Source organism: Microtus oregoni, unplaced genomic scaffold (assembly GCF_018167655.1).
Source record: "Microtus oregoni isolate MIOR12 unplaced genomic scaffold, Mior012 000005F_ref0000423, whole genome shotgun sequence".
NCBI lineage: Eukaryota > Metazoa > Chordata > Mammalia > Rodentia > Cricetidae > Microtus > Microtus oregoni.
The window spans coordinates 16,293,245-16,311,756 of NW_024543064.1; the positions used below are offsets into that span (position 1 = coordinate 16,293,245).

The 18,512-nt window shown below is 52.5% G+C and overlaps 2 protein-coding genes across 4 annotated transcripts; both read left to right on the forward strand.

The window, feature by feature from the left end:
- The first annotated feature begins 7,515 nt into the window (after window positions 1-7,515).
- On the forward strand, window positions 7,516-10,842 carry C1qa (complement C1q A chain). 3 transcript variants are annotated; one of them, XM_041652480.1, is made up of 3 exons: window positions 7,516-7,629; window positions 8,663-8,832; window positions 10,063-10,842. In XM_041652480.1, exons 2-3 carry the CDS (start codon window positions 8,670-8,672, stop codon window positions 10,635-10,637), a joined length of 738 nt encoding a protein of 245 aa, XP_041508414.1. In that variant the 5' UTR covers window positions 7,516-7,629; window positions 8,663-8,669; the 3' UTR covers window positions 10,638-10,842. The 3 variants fall into 3 exon arrangements, with proteins under 3 accessions (XP_041508414.1, XP_041508413.1, XP_041508415.1); XM_041652479.1 differs by having other exon boundaries at window positions 7,532-7,629; window positions 8,642-8,832; XM_041652481.1 differs by lacking the exon at window positions 7,516-7,629 and adding an exon at window positions 7,649-7,677.
- A 2,817-nt stretch (window positions 10,843-13,659) lies between these two features.
- C1qc (complement C1q C chain) lies at window positions 13,660-16,264 on the forward strand. The gene is made up of 3 exons (XM_041652459.1): window positions 13,660-13,791; window positions 14,075-14,267; window positions 15,485-16,264. Exons 2-3 carry the CDS (start codon window positions 14,087-14,089, stop codon window positions 16,039-16,041), a joined length of 738 nt encoding a protein of 245 aa, XP_041508393.1. The 5' UTR covers window positions 13,660-13,791; window positions 14,075-14,086; the 3' UTR covers window positions 16,042-16,264.
- The last annotated feature ends 2,248 nt before the right edge of the window (window positions 16,265-18,512 follow it).

Below are 18,512 nucleotides of genomic sequence, written 5' to 3' on the forward strand. Positions count from 1 at the left end.
TCAGCTCATGTTCACCCTCTCTCCAGAATCTACCCTCCAGTTGGCTGTTTTTAAAGCAGGGTCTTAGTCTGTAGCCCAGGCTAGCCTGGAATCCACTTTGTAACCCAGGCTACCCACAATCTCAATCTCATGGTAGTCTGCCTGCTTCAGTCTCTTAGGATCATAGGTGTAAGTAAGCCAGCACACCTGGCTTCTCTGCACACATTAGCCCACTGAAGTCTCACGGTGATGCTACGGGGATGTGCTGTCATTTTTTGTTGCTTTAGGAGAGAAGATGCCCGTGTCATGGTTACACAGAGGGAAGCAGAGCACCATAAGCCCGAGCCTATGATACTGAGAAGGGGGTCCCTGCTGCCACCTCTGCCCTCTTCTCTGAACAAGCTCCCAAGAGCCTACCCTGGGTGATGCCTCTCTTACCTACACCAGGTACTTCCGTCTCTAGTGCCCACAGTCTTCTGATTCCATTTCTGTGTCTGCCTATCCCAGGAGAGTCTAAGCCCAATAGAAGTAGCAGTCATCTTTTATTTAAGAATTCGTAGGTTACAGATACCTAGGCGGCAGGGGAATAGGCTAAATCGCATCAGGACCCTGGACAGCTCAACAGGGATCAGGGAGGGATGGTGCCCCCTGCAGGTTCCATGAGAATGTGACCACTCACAGTCCTGAAAAGAAACAAAAAGAGACCATGAGGACACCATCCTGTCTGTGCTTTATCAGTCAGGGTAAACTGAGTCACAGTGCCTCCGTGGCTCAGTCGTGGCAATTTCCTCTTCATACCTGCAAAGCTCATTTGGTTTAACTCATCAAGGCACACGCAGTGAGCCAGATCCCCAGGACGCTGGGCTCTACCTGGGACCCGTGAAGACATCTCAGAGCAAGAGCATGCTGGAAAGTTTGCACCTTCGATGTCACTTCTGTCCCTACGACAATTCACAGCACCAGGGATGATCCAGGATATGCAAACCTGTTACACCTCCAGAAACACACAAGACTGGGCAGGGCAGCTGGATCTGCAGCCCACATTTGACAACACTTCACATGGCCCCCTCTCACTTTTATCTGTGGATAGGAGTCAAGGCCTTGGATTCTGAACTCAAGTTCATCTAAGTTGCAATCCTAGCTCTACAGCCAAACACACCATAGCCTCTATAGGCAGTGAGCTCCCCATCACAGGGAGCATGCAGACAGAAGCTGGATTCTGCACTGAGCACCATTATCACGGAGCCTGGGATCTACCTGGAAAGACTTGCCTTCTTTTTTTGACATGGTCTCATGTATTCCAGGTCAGCCTCAAACCCTATTATAGCCAAGGATAGCCTTTGAGCCTCTGATTCTCCTGCCTTCACCTGCTGAGTGCTGAGATAACAGGTGTGTGCCACCATGCCCGGTTTATACGGTGCTGGGAATAAAATCCAAAGCTACGTGTGCACCCTAGGCAAACACTCTGCCAACGGAGATCTTCTCCTGCCCCGACTTTATCTTATTTGAAAAACTTTTTATGACACTTAGATTTATAAACATATAGAACTTCTGCTTTGTTCCTGTGTCTCACCCATGACCTTCTATACCTCCAGACACATAGAACAGGGCAGGATATTAAAGGAGACCCAAGATGAAAGAAATGCTTATCCCTCCCCCCCTACCGACCCCTGGAAGACTCAACAAGGGTGGAATTCCAAAAACTGGGCTAGTCAGCAAACTCCAAGTCACCTCTACCTCCCCTGTAGCTAGCTCTGTTTTCAGCACAGGAAAGGGCAGAGGACGTTAAAGAGACACTTATTCACGGTCAGGGGTAACTGCGCTTGAGTCACAGACAGTCGGTTCCTCCTTGGGTGTGCGCCCTTAGAACCTCCCTCTATAGAGTGGATAAGGTGTGCATTCCAGGCTTGGCCCAGGAGAGGAGACTTCCAAATCACCAGCCCAGAGCACCCTAGAAGGCCGTCCTGGGTGGGACCCTGCCTTGTCTTGGCAACATGCGGCCCTTCATGTATCTCCAGGCTGCCTGTAAGCTCCCGTGTCCTGAACACCTGTTCACTCCTGGGCTCTCAGCACAGCCCAATCCACACGTGTTAGCATCCCCCTAAGAACAGAGAAAACTAAGACCTACACTCAAGGTCACAGGGAGAGTGGAGGAGAGGCAAATTCAGGAACCTGGTTCTCCTCCTCCTCAGGTGCCTCACACACAGCAGTGAACAAGTGAACTTGGGACCCTGAAGGGGAGACCTGCTCTTCCTACTCTGACCCCCTCCCCCCTGCCAGATCTGAGCAATGAGTTCTTTCACACACACACACCCCCCAGCCGTTGCCCTTTCCTCTAGCCTATCCCCCTGCACCAGCCAGGCTCTGGGCTATGACAGCCCTTCCCAGGAGCAGCCGGGGCTCCTTTGCATACTACGGCTCATTTGCATACTACTTAGGAAAAGCCTTCACTTTCCCCACCTGCAGCACACTCTGGGCTGATTACTTCTCCCCACATCGGAGAGTTAATTACTCTCCCGCGTCGACCGGGTGTTTATTTGCAATCAGCAGAGGGCTGGGAAGAGGGGGAGGACACCAGCAGAAGCAACTGTCATTAGCCCAAATTTCAGAGCGCCAGTGAGACTGCAGGGTAAGGGCTGTGTCACAACCCAGCCTTGGCCCAGCATGCCCAGTCACCCTGGGCATCTCCCCGGCGCTGGGGAAAGGAGCCGGCTGATTAGACCTGAGGTCAGGGGGACTGTTGAACAAAGGACCCACAGGGAGCCGCTGCCAGGACAGACAAGCTCCGAGCAGCCCAATTACACGGTGGCCAAGGTGCAGGGACACCTCCCAGCTGGCTCCCCCAGCTGCCTGGCTTTTCTCTAAGCCCTTTTCCCTAATCCCTCCTGATCTCTCTACAACTCACCTGCCTGGAGCCCAGCTGGGCGGTTTCTAGCTGGGATTTCTCCAAGAGGCTCCCCTGGCACTTCCTGGGTTTGCCTTTTCACCATTCAGGGTGCCCCCCTCCAACTGGGGCAAGGAAGGGGGTGGGGGTTTTAATCGTCTCTAAACAGCAACAATGTCTTTTTTCTTTTTCTCATAGTTTGTTTGGGTTCTTGTTGTTTGTTTTTTGAGACAGGCTCTCTCTACACAGCCCTGGCTGTTCTGGAACTCACTCTATAGACTTGACTGGTCTTGATTGCATAGAAGTCCACCTGCCTCCGCTTCCTAAATGCTGGGATTAAAGATGTGACCACCAGGCCCAGCTTTCCGTTTTCTTACCCAGACTTTCAGGGGTCCCCTATGGAAGTGGTCCTCTGAGTGGTAGGTGAGGACCGGGAAAAGAAAGGCTTCTGGATGTCACCAAACAACAACCTCTAGAGGATGGAAAACCTCAACGCTCACCAACTGAGGTCCATCACCTCCTCAGTTTTATGGGTGAAGTTCCTGGTAGAACCAAGGTGACACTAATCCTGGATCTCAGGTCAGCTGTCTTCCACACCGCCTGTTCAAAGAGAGGCAAAGAGTGTGCAGAGACGACCTCAGTAGCCACTGCCAATCCGTCCCAACTCCAGCCTTCACAAGCATCTATCGGGTGCTGAGGGCAAGACTGGAAGGGGAGACCTAAAGGAGGAGGGGAGGCATTGACCCAAAGGAGTAAGGAAGAATGGCTGGGATACTGTCTGGGTGAGGAGGGAAGGGTGAGGAAAGGCAAGGTGTCTCCACCAAGGTGCAGGGCTTGGGGCATGGATGCCACAGGAGAGTGGGGGGAGAGGCTCCAAGGCCAATCTGCCCCTGCGTGGTGGAAACGCACAGGAGGGGTTTCAAGGCAACACTTCACAGGGCGGGGTGAGAACCTCACAATGTCACCCGTCCTCGTTCCAAGCCATCCACTGACGGAACAGGGGAGCCGGTGTGGTGGGAGAGAGTGAGGGATGCCAGGCAGCTGTAGACAGAACTGACGTTCATGCCCACTCAGATGCTAGGAGGGACAATGGGGCAGATGGTGGATTCTGTACCTGAGGTTGGAATAGCGGTGACAGGAAGTGGGTGGGCCACTCTGCTTCCGAAAAGGGAAGGCTTGTGGCCTGAAAGGGGCTCCAGGACACTTGTGGGTACAGTGGGAGTGTTCCAAGTCTGGCCAGGTGGCAATGGGCACAGAGGTATTCAATATCCGGAAATCAAACATTAGGCATCATCTCACTCTATAAATTATACTTTATACCTCCTTCTGTTATAATTATTACTTTTTTGAACATAGTACCTCACTCTGTAGCCCAGTTAAGCTTCCCAGGTGTTTGGATTGCAGGTCTGTACCACCGTGTCTGTTCAATGTTTCTAAATGAAAAATTTTTTAAAAATTATATATATGTAATACACTAAATTCAAAGGAAGAGTTAGAAGTGGCGACTTGAAATAAAGCAGGGGTGTTGCGCTAGCTTCTGAGATGAGCAGGGTAGGGAAGACTTTCCGTCCCCAGTTCTACCTCAGCTTCTCTCACTGTGTCCTCCCATCTTCAAAGATACAGCTCATTTTGGGGAGGGAGCATTGGTTAGCATTAGTCAATTGCTCACTGAAGGGAAAAATCTGTCCTAACACCAAAGCCCAGAGGGACAGCAGAGGACCGTGGCAGAATGCTAATATGTCCTCCCAAGTGGCATTTTCTCTGGATATTTCCTCCAGGAGTATTTTTCTCTTTCAGTGCCAGGGATTAGAACCAGGCTTATACATGCTCAGCAAGTGCTGTCCCTGGAGCCACAGTCCTGCCTACCAACAGATTCACTGCCACAAGACAGGGCTGGCCTAAGGTGCTGATCTGAGAGACAATTCCACCAGAGAGAATCTGGATAGTTGAAAGGACATACATGTATATACATTTTTTTTCTAGGTCTGGTGGTGCAGGCCTATAATTCCAGCTAAGTAGGAAAGCTGAGACAGGAAGATTGTGAGTTCAAGGCCAGTCTGGGCTGCAGAATGAATTCAAACTCGACCTGGGTAATTTAGAGAGACTCAGTCTCAAAATAAAATGTAAAAGGAGAGCTGGGGACGTGACACAGTGATGAGCGTGTGCCCCATGTGCCCCGTGTGCCTCATGTGTGTGAGGCCCTGGTTCAATCCCCAGTAGAAAACACACACGTGCACGCGCACACGCACGCACATACACATACATTCACACACGTATATGCGCACACATGTATGTGTGCACACACATTCACACACGCACCAGTGCACACACACATTTTGCTGTTGTTACTCCTTAGGTCCCTGACTCCACTATGCATCTGAAAGCAAGAACCATGACTTCATGAGTGTTGCTCCTGTCTCAGTCTACTGCCTCCCCTCCATGAGTCTGAGCTCTGTAGACAGGAAAGAAAGGGCCCACTCACAATGTATGGGCCTGAAGATGTTCCCTGTGCAATATTGCTGTAGTTGTTGCTGACCCATGCGGTGTGTGTGCATGCATATGTGTGTGTGTTTGGTGTGTGAGGGTGTGTGTGCACAGGCATGTGGAGGCCAGAGGACAACCCGAGGTGTCTTTCTTTGTGCTCTGCCTGCCTTGGTGGTCTTTGTTTTCAGACAGTCTCTTGCTGGCCTGGAATTCACTGATTAGGCCCACCTGTCCACCTGTCTCCACCTCCCCAGCAGTGGGATTATAAGCAGGCATGCCACTACAACACAGCAATTTTGCGTGAGTTCCTGGGATTGAACTCAGGTCCTCATGCTTGCAAGGCAAGCACCTTCCCCACTGAGCCATCTCCCCAGCCCTGGGCCACTCCTTTCCAGGCTAATGCTATGTGTGTGAATGTGAATGCTTGGACTTCTTGCAGGGGTGTGCACACAGCCTGATGAGGAAAACCACCCAGCGTGTGGGAACAAGGCAGGCAGATAACCATGTCCGTTCAAAGCCAAGTTCGAGCTGTGTCTAAGTAGTGCCAAGGGTCGCCTGCCACTTCACGGAAATGTCACTTTGCACAATGCACTGTTTGCTCTATAAGACAGCTGTGAACGGGAGAAAATTAATAACTCAGGATTATTTTAACCTCATAGAGATGTAAATGATGGGTTTCCTCTAGGCTTTATTGTCCCACAGAACTATAGTTTTTTTTTTTTAAAAAAATTGCATTACGTTTAGTTATATATTTTGTGCTAACATGCAGAGTCCATGTGGAGGTCAAAGGTCAACTTTCTAAAGTGGGTTCTCATCTTCCACCCTGTGGCTCCAAGGAACTGAACTCTAATCATCAGGCTTGATTCCAAAAGAACTTTAATCCGTTTTATTTCTAACACAGCAATCTTACTAACTTTCCAGAACTCTTGTTATTTTGATGGAATTCCTTCCTTCCTTCTCTTTTCTCTGTAGATACAAACGTGAATTTTGGGTGCCTTCATTGAGTCAGTGAAGTTCTGCTGGTCTCATCCTTCCTAGGCCACAAAAGCTGACATGTTCCAAGAAACTTCTGTTAGATTTGCTTGCTTATTTATTTAGGCACGTGTAGGAGTGCTTGTGTACCATAAGCGGAGGTCAGAAGCCAATTCAGGTCACCAACCTTGATGGCAAGTGTCTTTACCTGCTGAGACATCTATCTCTCTGGCCCTTGTTTTGGTTTCTGTTGTTCCTTTATACAGGGCCTCATGTAGCCCAGGCTAGCTTCAGACTCACCAAGGTGGCCTTGGGTTCCTGATCTTTCCTGTTTCTGCCTCCCCAGTGCTGGAATTACAGGCATGTGCCACTTTACTTGATGTAATGGTATATTAAACAACAGCAAGAAAACCCTGCAAATATGTATGCAAATATTGCATAAACAAATATGTCTTTTTTTTTTTTAAAGAAAAACATTGCTGGGATGAAACTTGAGACCTTATACATGTCAGGTAAGTCTCCAAGCTGAAGCGCATGCCAGCCTTGTGGCCATGTTGTTTTTGTTTTAAATATTGATTTAAAGGACTTGGGTAGCTGGGCGGCAGTGGCGCACATCTTTAATCCCAGCACTCGGGAGGCAGAGGCCAGCCTGGTCTACAGAGTGAGTTCCAGAGACAGCCAGGGCTACACAGAGAAACCCTGTTTAAAGAAAACAAAGGGAAAAAAAGAAAGGAAGGAAGGAGGGAAGGAGGGAAGGGAGGGAGAGAGACAGAGAATGGAAGAAAGAGAAACTGAGAGTGAAGAGATGTAGCAACTTCCTAAAGACTAGCTACTAGGAAGTGGTGAGCTTGAAACCGATTGCCGCATGCCTCCACCTCTCAGTGGTCTGTCCTCTCTGCTCCCAGCAGCCTCTTTGTTCCTTCTCTGAATTTTACAAGCACTTGGCCATGAACTCTTGTGTCTTCCCTAATCAAGAATAAAGGCCCCCAAGTTACTGATTCGAAGACAGATTCCTTCTGCCCTGATGTTCTTTGCTTCTCTGGATCCCAAAGCCCCAACCTGCTCTCCCAGAGCCCCCTCCTCGTAACTGGGGCTGGGATAGGACATCCCGTGTCCCAGTCTTGCTGAGGTTTGCTTAAAATTTCCATGCCTGGTGTCTGGCCCTGGGGAAGTTCAGGGGGCAGATTCCAAGAAGGGGAAGTGGGAAAGGATGTGAAACTCAGCGGCACCCTGGTGACACCCTCTGCTGATGGGTGTCCCACCACCAGCAAAGTACCAGAACATCCAGTTTGAGCAGACCACGGAGGCAGGTGAGGGGGCTGGGAAAACAAGGTAGCAGGACCGGTCTGGATAACAAGGTAGCTGGACCAGTCTGGATAACTGAGGCAGGGAGGGAAGAACATTGCTGTTAGCTGGTTCTATAGAAGGATGTATGGGGTGGGGGGTACTGATTTAAGACCCAGACCTGACGGGTGGAGGGATCCTATCCTCTGGCCAAAGCTTGGGGGGAAGGTGAGGTGAGAGAACTCAGACCCACGGTTCTAACAGAGTTAATGGGTCCTGTCTCTCTTCCATCAAAAACCACAGAAAGCCAAGAGGTGGGTGGGGGAGCCAGAGTCCGGCAGCTGGACCAGCAGAGGGGTTTGCAGTGACAGTCAGTCCGTGTATGGATGTAGAAAGGGGGCCGAGGCTGCCGGGGAGCCGGCAGATGTCTGTGAAAGCTTGTGAGTGTGCATAGCCTGCCATCTGGGCCGGAGATTGTAATTAAAACAGTGCTGACGCTCGGTAAATATTTGTTCAATGAGATCCATCATGTGTGGGAGTATGTGAGCCTGCGTGTCCACAGAGCGGGGAGGTCTATGTGGGTATTGGATCATGCGCTGAGCAGGTGCAGGGGGAAAGGTGTTGGGGTTTGGAGCTGGGGTGAGGATCGGGGTCAAGGTCAGGATCAAGACTAAGGTTAAGATCAGAGTCGGGACCAGGGTCAGGGTTAGGATCCAGGCTAGAGCTAGGAGGTAGGATTAAGGTTAGGGTTAAAGTCAAGGTCAGGATTAAAGCTAGAGCTAACACCTATAGGCTTGGATTAGGATTTAGGGTAGGGACTGGGTGTTAGGCTTAAGGTCAGAGCTAAGGTTGGGCTTATGGTTAGGGCTAGGGATCAAGGTTATTATTAGGGCTAGGGTTAGGGACTTATGACTGATTACAGGTGCTGAGGACATGTGTAAATCATGGGAGGACATGAAGGCTCCAGACAGGGTCCCAGAACCTTGCCTGTGGGATTCATTGTGGGACAGATGTGATTCTGGTTGTCCTCCTGCCCAGGATTCCTGTGTGTCTCTACAGGGACGTCATGGAGGCCTCTCAGGGATGGCTGGTAGCCTGTGTGCTGGCCGTGACCCTGGTATCCACAGTGACCCAGGATGTCTGCCGAGCACCCAATGGGAAGGATGGGGCTGCAGGAAATCCTGGCCGCCCAGGGAGGCCGGGTCTCAAAGGAGAGAGAGGGGAACCAGGTAAGAATTCTCTCCTGGGCCCCATCCTGCCGTTCTCAAAGCAATGGCCTAGGGACGGTCCTGAGAAGCAGTGGTGTGTCTGGGTTCCAGGAAGCCATCACAATGTGCAGTTCTCCCGGGAACTGTGGGCCCAGCCTTCTCTCTCTGGGACCTTGTCCCTGACCCCAGGCCTCCCTGTGACCCTTCTAGCTCCTCCATGACCCTCCCATTTCCTCCTCTGCAGAATAGGCTACATGGAGGATGGATGCCAAAGGTCTAAATAACAGAGCCTAGAATCTGCAGTCAGGAGCCATTGCCTTGTTGGTTGACTTCAAACAAGTTACAGACCCTCTCTGTAAAATGGAGGCAGAACCCTGCCTGGGGTGTAGGGAAAAGTCAACCCATAGCAATGAGCCCTGCCTGGCCTGTAAAAGAGACAAAAACAAAAATAAAAACCCAAAAGCAAGCAAACAAAAAATTAGGCTGGGTGGTGGTAATGCACACTTTTAATCCCAGCACTCTGGAGGCAGAGGCAGATGAATCTCTGTGAGTTCAAAGTCAGTCTGGTCTACAAAGTGAGTCTCCGGACAGCCAGGGCTACACAGAGAAACTCTGTCTCAAACAAGCAAATAAACAAAAACAAACAACAACAACAAAAAAAAGAAACCAAAAACCATGTAAGAAAAATCAGCCAATAACAACCGCTCTTCGCGCTTCCTTCCAGCCCCCTACTCTATCCCTGCCCCCCTGCCCACGCTACTCTGTTAGAACACCTTGAGGGGGACTAGAAGGGAGGAAGGAAAGTCCCCTGTCATCCTCCGTCTCTGAGTCTTCAGCAGGCTGAAAGGGACCCTCACCAACACTGACAATTTGACACACAAGCACACACACACACACACACACACACACACACACACACCCTGTCCCCGTCTAAGGTCCCAAATCTGAGAAAGGAGTTGGTGACCTGGAGACATGTGAGGTGACACAGTCATGGGCAGAACTCAACTGAGCAGTCAGAGAGCCCCACATTTCCTAGAATTCGGGGTCTGTCACAGGACTGCCTTTGCTTAGCCCTGTTTTTGTGGCTGAAGCAGAGGCTCGGAGAGGTTGGGATGCTTGCCCAGCGCCACACAGCCAGTCAGACCAGTCTGACTCAGTCTCTTTAAAGCAAAGGCTTTTTCTGTGAGGACTGGCAGCTCTGGACTCCATACCCATGATGCCCTCATCCACCAATCTGCTCTTTCCGCACAGGAGCTCCTGGCATCCGGACGGGCATCCGAGGCCTTAAAGGAGACCAGGGGGAGGATGGAATCCCTGGAAAACCCGGCAACATGGGGTTCCCAGGGCCCACTGGGCCCCCGGGGAGCAGAGGCCCCGCAGGACCGAAGGGCATCAAAGGCAACCCAGGCAATATCAGAGACCAGCCCAGGCCAGCTTTCTCAGCCATTCGGAAGAACCCACTGACAAATGGCCATGTGATTATCTTCGACCAGGTCATCACCAACGAGGAGGGCCCATACCAGAGCAACACGGGCCGCTTCATCTGTGCGGTGCCTGGTTTCTATTACTTCACCTTCCAAGTGACCTCCAAGTGGGATCTCTGTCTGTTTATCAAGTCCTCCTCCCAGGGCCGAGACAGGAGTTCCCTGGGTTTCTGTGATGCCAACAGCAAGGGGCTCTTCCAGGTGATCTCAGGGGGTACTGTGCTCCAGCTGCAGAGGGGGGACCAAGTGTGGATCGAGAAGGACCCCGAAAAGGGTCGCATTTACCAAGGTCCTGAAGTCGACAGCATCTTCAGTGGGTTTCTCATTTTCCCTTCAGCCTGAGCTGGAGAGCCACCCCACATTCCTCCACTCCCTGTTAGGGGACCCTGCCCTGGACCCCTTCTCTCTGCTCAGGGAAGGAACTAGAACCTGGGATTCAGCTGCCCGGGGGCAGGGCTGGCTTGGAGGACCCTGAGGACTGGTGCTTCTCTGCACACGGCCCAGGGGTTTCTTCAAGCATTTTCTGGAATAAATGACCCCATCTGTATCTGTGGCGTGAGGTGTAGTGGTTGTTCTGGGCACTGGGCAGGAAGGAGGCATAAAACCAGCCATTGCTGACTGCTTGAGAGACTGCAGTGTTAGCACTGTACACAAAGGTGGGCAGGGGGCAAGGGGATATCAGCCTGGCTCCAATCTAGATGTCACCCCCTGCTAGCTGCCAGATCACACGGAGTGGCCTCAGTTTACAGATCTGCTAAATGGTGCTGGTAATGGAAGCTCTGATGCAGGGTTGGGGGTGGGGCTGCTGTGGATCAGTGTGTGAAAACTGCAGGCAGGGCCTATTGCTGTTCTGTTCTGTTCCATCTTGCTAGCCAAGTGCCAAGGTGGGTGTTCTTACCGTGTGTCCAAGATGATGGCACTGAGGCTGGAGCAGGGGCCATCAAGCCCCAGGTCATCACCTCAGGGGAGGAGCTGGGCTGATGTCGGGCTGGCTGACCAACCCCCTCCCAGTCTTCCCAGCTATGCTGGATCAATCCCACCAGTGCTTCTGCCAGCCCAGCTCAGAGAGGGCAAACAAGGGGCTCAGGGACACACAGCAGTCTTTCCCAGAGCTGGGTTTCCTGAGGAGTTTCCAAGCAGACTATCCTGACAGCTTTGCAGCCTGGAGGGGGGAGGGGGAGCGGATGAGGAAGCTGCATGTTCAAGAGTATTCCCACAATCACGGTCTCATACACAATCGCACACGGAGCCTTACACACCCAGTTTCACAGCAATCACACGCTACCCTCAAGACTTACACTGTCCCCCATTCCTGGGCTGAGACTCACCCACTCCTCACCAAAACATGAACCCATAGACTTCCTCCTAGCACACTAGGTATACCTTAGAGGTACACACTAGTTACTTCTCCAAGCACACACGCGTGCATGTGCACTTGCGCGTGCACACACACGTTATTTCTCCAAATACACATATGCACGCGCACACACTCCTGCACACCTGTGATAGATGTGCATGTTCGCACATGCACAGCAGTAAGAAAGCCTGTGTTTCCTCCCACACTAACCCCTACCCCGTGTGCTCACACTTCAGAGTCAGGGATGATGATCCCTCCTGTTCACTGGCTGGTGCCCCTGGTCTCAGAGCTATCCCCAACACATCCTGCATGTCCCGTCCCTCCAGCTAGGAGCCTCTGAGGTCAGAAAGAAGTGGGACACTCCAGGGAGAGTGGGCCCTCTCAGCTCCAGGCCACCACATGACCCTCAGAGCTCCTTGACTTTTCCTCCATCCACTCTGTCCCTAGCTCTCCCTGACCCCTAAATGTACACCCCCACAGGCTGGGAAAGACATTGGCTTTGAGGACCCCATGTGCTGGCTTCGCATAGGCGTGGGATGCAAACAGTTGCGGGCACTGGGGCTCCGTGAAAGGAAGCAGGAGTCAAACCACCTTGCTGGAAAATGGAGGATCTAAACCAGGCTGTCTGGCCCCAGAGTGGAGGGCTCCCTTCACTTTGTGGGGTCCTGAAAGGAGGGGCAATGTAGGAACCAGTAGGGAGGAGTGTTGAACCCCTCCTGAGCCTGCATTCCAGCCTGTCTCATCCTTTCACCTGCAAATCTCAGTTCCTCTGAGACTGGAAGCTGTGCCAGGCAGAAAGGTGGGCGGGGCAGAGAGGGCTGAGCACAGACCGAGACTGCCACCTGCTGGATGAGATAAACATGGCCCAGAGGCAACCAAGACAGAAAAGAGGAGAGTCCATTACAGCATTCCCACAATGCAGAACATACTATGTCTGTTCCTCCCAGCCCTGGGATGCCAGTGGGTCCTCACCCTGGCCTCACGGCATATCCTGGGCTATACGGGGAGGAATCTTCAGAATGACTGGAAAAACAAGACCCCTAGAACCACTTAGCTAGGCAGCCTGGACTGCTAGCGTGGACCAGGGTGTAGCACATGCATGGTGACCTACACGGAACCCTACCCAAGCCCAAGTAATAAAAGGGGCAAGGCTGGGATACTCTGCCACTCCAAACTTCCTTTTATCCTAAAAGTTTCACTTGAAAAAATAGACAAGGGGACATCTGGCCTGACCACCACAAGCCCTACGACCAGAGCCAAGGTGGGGGTCAGGATGATGGGGCTGGGGATGCGCATCAAGGTGATGGGAGACCAGGAAAGAGACAGCTAGTACCAGTCATGCCCTGGCTCCCCACAAACAGTGGGGAAATGGGCCTGCAGAGCAGCGATGTGTCTACAGATCAGGGAGTCACCAGCAAGGAAAAGCTGAGGCTCCGGCTCTCTAGCCAGACCAGCCGATGCACTGAGGCAAAGCAAGCTCACCCTGGCATCCTTCCCCGAGCCTGACAATGGAATGGGTGTGTGGATCTTTCTAGAACAAGCCCGCCACTTGACAGCTGCATGTGAAACTTGTTTTGGGGGAGCTGATGAGCACAGGGGTCACCCTGACAACCATCCAGTGTGTGACTTAGGGCAAGCCTCAGACTCCTCTTCTGGAAGACGGACTATAACTTCCCCTCAGGGAGATGGAAGGACATGGGGACTCAGGCATGGCAAATGCCGTAGAGGGACTACAAATTCAATGGCCACCCTGCCCCTGGGGGCAGCTGTGCCCTGGGCTCAGGTCTATGCATGTACACATGCAACACACATACACTTGCACACACACACACACACATGCACACACGCACGCACGCACCCTCATGTTCTCAGGATGAGGGGACAGCAGATACTTCCCCATTTCATCACACATGACCTATGGCCAGGGAAGGAAGGGGTGGACAGAGGTGTCACTGTGGTCAGCCTGGCTCAGAACCTAAAAGAAAGTGTCAAGTCAGGAGAAACTGCTGGAAAGAGGATGTGGGATTAGGGTGATGTAGGGGGAGGGGCACCAGAGCCTACCCTGGGCAGTTCTTTGTCCATTCTGTCCTCCTGCCTGGGAGAACAGGACATCTCCTTGATTAGGCCTGACACCCTCAGGTGAGATTGGGACCCTGCCCCGGTGGGAGTGAGATGCAATTCCCCCCCCCATGTCCAGCTCCCTTCCTAAACCATAGGACAAGGACTAGCTCTGTTTGCTGAGCCCAGTCCTGGGCCTTGGAAGAGACCCGACTATTCCCATCTGTCCATGATCCACCCAACCCTCATCTGTGGATGGATGTGGGCTCCCCAGGGTGAAGGGCTATGGAAGGGGGCAGGGCAGTGAGGGGAAAAAGGGCAAGTGGGGAGCTCAGTACCAGCATCTCCCTACCCCACCCCACAGCCCCTCCTCAGGATGGATGTAGGACCCAGCTGCCAGCCCCAACATGGATTCTACCTGCTGCTGCTTCTGCTGGCTCTGCCGCTCAGGGGCCAGGCCAGCACCAGCTGCTATGGAATCCCAGGGATACCAGGACTGCCGGGGACTCCTGGGAAGGATGGGCATGATGGACTCCCGGGGCCAAAGGGTGAGCCAGGTGAGTCAATGGGCCTCTCTTTCGGCAGGTCTGGTTCCTGCGTCCTCAGAGTCCAGGCTTCAGCCTCCAGCTGACTCTGGTGACCTTGTAGCTTGTTGTCCTCATTAAGTGAGTTAAGGAGAACCACTGTCCCTATGGGCAGGCAACAGCCTGCTAACTATGCAGGTGGACACCTAGGAAAGGTGCCCCACCCTGGTCGTTCTGGGTGCACTAACTGCAGGGTCAAAGCCACACCCACCACCTCCTGTGCCAGCTTGCACAGGTGTCTTAACCACGCAGTGCCTCAGTTTCCACATCTGCGACACAGGCGCTGTAGTCCCTGCTCCTCCGGGTGTCACAGCTTTGAATAAGTTTGCACATGTGGCAAAATTAAGCACCTGGCAGGTTTGATGGTCTCTGTCAATCAAGAAGCCAGGGACAGGTGGCCAGAACGTCACCCAGAATGTTCTGATGGGTGTTCTGGTGTGAGGGAAGGGCTGTGGAAAGGAGTGGACAGCTAGGCTTAGGGAGGAGGGGAGCGCAGGTGTGGTGATTCCCTCCTCCAAGTGAACATGCTTCTCTGAGGGATCAGTGGCATGCGGGCATGAGGGAGGCTGGGTAGGACTGAACAGAACTCACGAGGACAGAGGAATGTGGCCCTCTTTCCTCTGAGCCGCAGAATGGAAGCTTGCGACTCTGGAAGGAATTACTCACTTCACGGGAGCCCATGAGGCCCCCCAGGACTGCACTTTAGAAAACCCTGCTCATAGGCTGGCCAGGGACAGTTCTGTGATCTCCGTGGTACCAGGCTCAGCTCTGGTGTTCTCTGAGCACGGTGCACGTTCACCTCCAGAGCAGATGACCTTCTCAGCCATGCTTTACAAATGGGGAAACCGAGGCCCAAATCCTTTAGATGCATGATTTGCTTCTACTTTGCAAATGTCAAAACTGGGGTCCAGAGAGATCAAGCTCAAAGTCACATAGTGGTTCTTGTTCCACTGTCCTTCACTGCCTCTAGGGCTCCTCTCCTTCCACCACAGATTTGGAAAGTTAGACAGGGATGGGCCAAGGGCAGGACTAAAGGAGACACACACACACACACACACACACACACACACACACCCTGCCCCCTCCCTTTAGCCAGAGCCATCTGGGAAATATAGGCTAGAGGTCACTGCCAAACCCACTTGGGGTCCCCTTTCCTGCTCCCTATCCCTTCCTGTCTGCTCTCTTTCCAGGGATCCCAGCCATCCCAGGGGCACGAGGACCCAAGGGTCAGAAGGGCGAGCCTGGCTTGCCTGGCCATCGTGGGAAAAATGGCCCCATGGGGACCTTCGGGTTGCCAGGGGATCCAGGCCCCATGGGACCTCGTGGGGAGCCGGGTGAGGAGGGCCGATACAAGCAGAAGCACCAGTCAGTGTTCACCGTCACCCGGCAGACCTCCCAGTACCCAGCAGCCAACGGCCTGGTCAAGTTCAATGCTGTCATCACCAACCCCCAGGGGGACTATGACACCAGCACGGGGAAGTTCACCTGCAAAGTGCCCGGCCTCTACTACTTTGTCTACCACGCGTCACTGACGGCCAACCTGTGCGTGCAGATGTACCACAACCATGCCAAGGTGGCCAGCTTCTGCGACCACATGGCCAATATCAAGCAGGTCACTTCAGGAGGAGCTCTGCTGCGGCAGCAGAGGGGCGATGAGGTGTGGCTGGAAGTCAATGACTACAACGGCATGGTGGGCACTGAGGGCTCGGACAGCGTCTTCTCGGGCTTCCTGCTCTTTCCTGACTAGAGTGGCAGGCGGGCTCCAGCCCCCAGCCCCCAGCCCCCCGCCTCACTTCCTCGGCTTCCTCCATTCTCACTCAGACCCTTCCACACTGCTGACCTCTTCCTCCAGGAGGTCTGCCTGGGTCCTGACCCAGCTTCTTCAGGAACTGCCTACTGATACCATTCCTGTGGCAGTTTGCCAATACCTTGAGACTGTCTGTTTGTTTTCAGGTGGGGAGATAAATAAAAAGGTCACTAAATATGTGTGGCCCGGATTTCTCACTGGAAGGCCTTGAACTTGGGTTGTACAATTTTGCATCTGTGAGTTCGTGCTGAGTGAGGGGATGATTTGGGATGAAGTACTGACTGCTGAAGTATGCAGATTAACGAACAAATGAATGAGCCCATAGAAACCCATAGTAGCTAGAGTGCAAGTCCTTCTCAGTGCCTAATATTCCCACTCCAGCTTTGAGATGAACATGGACATGTGGATAGCAGAGAGGAGCACACCCTGACGGCTGGCACACAGATTCTAGGAGCCCCAGGAAGCTCTCTAAAACATCACTGCCCTTAAGCTGCCACGTTTGATCTATAAAATTTCTGATGTCAGGGGCTGGCCACCGCAGCCTTCAGAGGACCAGGGAGGCCCCTGGGGGTACCTGAGTTCAGAAAATGCAAAGTGCAGTCGTCAGGCTAGAGGAGATGGCTCAGTGGTTAAGAGCGCTTGCTATCTGTGCAGAGGGCTCCCAGCATTCCCATCAGGCAGCTCACAACTGCTTGGGACTCCAAAGGGTCTGATGTCCTCTTCAGCACTCCACGGGCACCTGTACTCATAGTGTGCATACACCCCATGACACATACACCACTTAAAAAAACTCACAACGTGCAACTGTCTGGGGCAGAGAGGTATAAGGGAGGCCTCCCCGTCTGGGAAAAGCAGTCCCAGTCAGCTGGGCTCTCAGCCTGACACATGAGGCTCACAAGGATGCAGCTTAGCCTGCATCCTTAGCACCAATAAAGAATAAAATAAGTCATCCTCAACCCAGGCGAATGATTGTTCTGTGTCCAGTTTGGCCCTTTCGTCCTGCCTGGGGTCACATCACATATCAATGCCTCCACCTTGGCTGTCCCTTCACTCTATGGAAGCTATCCACACACTTTCGGGCAATGTCTTTCAACCAAGATCACGTCCTTCATGAGGCCTGCCCTGACTCCCCCATGAGTCCCTAGAACGCTTTTCATTGGACTTCAAATTCAGGACTCTTTAGAGCCTAGTTTCCCAAGCCTGGTAGTATATAATACCAGCCTAAAGACATTTAAAACGAAACTAGATTTTTGTTTGAAGGCAGCAGTAGGTGGGCTGCGGGTGAATCTGGTGCACATGGTCCCATGGCCCGCAGAACAGCCCTTGTCACTTGTCCACGGTTCAGCGTTCCCCACGGGACTGTGAGCAGCCCTCTGTGGGAATCCTGTGACGCCCACCTGGCATGCAGTAGAGGTTCATGAAATGGATAAAATGCCACAGAGAGAAATAAAGATGCATGCATATGCACATGCAAGGGAACAGACACACATGCACACACGCATTCATGCATGCATGCACGCACGCACACAGAGCAGAAGGCCAGGCTGAGGAAACCGTTTGGCTCACAGCATCTGGGCACTCGGCAGGGCCAGCCTGGGTCACTGGCCACAGCATCCGCAGCTGTCCCTCCATCAGCCACTTAGCCGTTCACCCAGCGATGCCCCGTGTGATAAATCTTTCTTCTCATTTTTCTTTGTTTTTTTTTTTTTTTTTTTTTTTTTTTTTTTTTTTGGTTTTTCGAGACAGGGTTTCTCTGTGGTTTTGGAGCCTGTCCTGGAGCTAGCTCTTGTAGACCAGGCTGGTCTCGAATTTTCTTTGGTTTAAAAACAAAAATCAATGCTGTGCTTTTGTCAGCTCTGGAGACAGAGCCAGTAGCTGTACTTGGGAAACGAACAACAAGGTTTGTCGTCCCCCACTCCTTCTCCTCCATAATTGTTCCCTGGTCCTTGCTACATCAGGATGAGCAGACCTTAGAATACGCCATACCTATTGGCCATGTGGAGCAGGTGGGTTCTGAGGGCTGGGACAAGGCAGGAAGTAGAAAGAGGCCCTTATTTCAGGGGACTTCTTTGGGCAACTGGGGTTTCTCTCATTTTTCTTCACATGTAGGTGTCATCCCTCTATCAGGAAGTGGAGGAAGAGACACTACCTCTCACTCAGGCACCAAGCCTCAGGGACCCTCCGCTCCTGAGCCCCAGGTATAGACCCTGCCTGCTCCAAGCTTGGCTCCTCTAAATACAGATATACTGTGTCTGAGGGCACTTTGGCCCTGGACTTGTAAGGTTCCTGCCTTGTCTCACCAACAGCCCCAGAGGAGGCAGGCTTTCTTATCTCTGATGAAGAGCTGAGGGAACCCCAGTCAGTCACGGGCTTAAGGCCCCATGATTGGAGAGTTGGAGTTCAAACTTGAG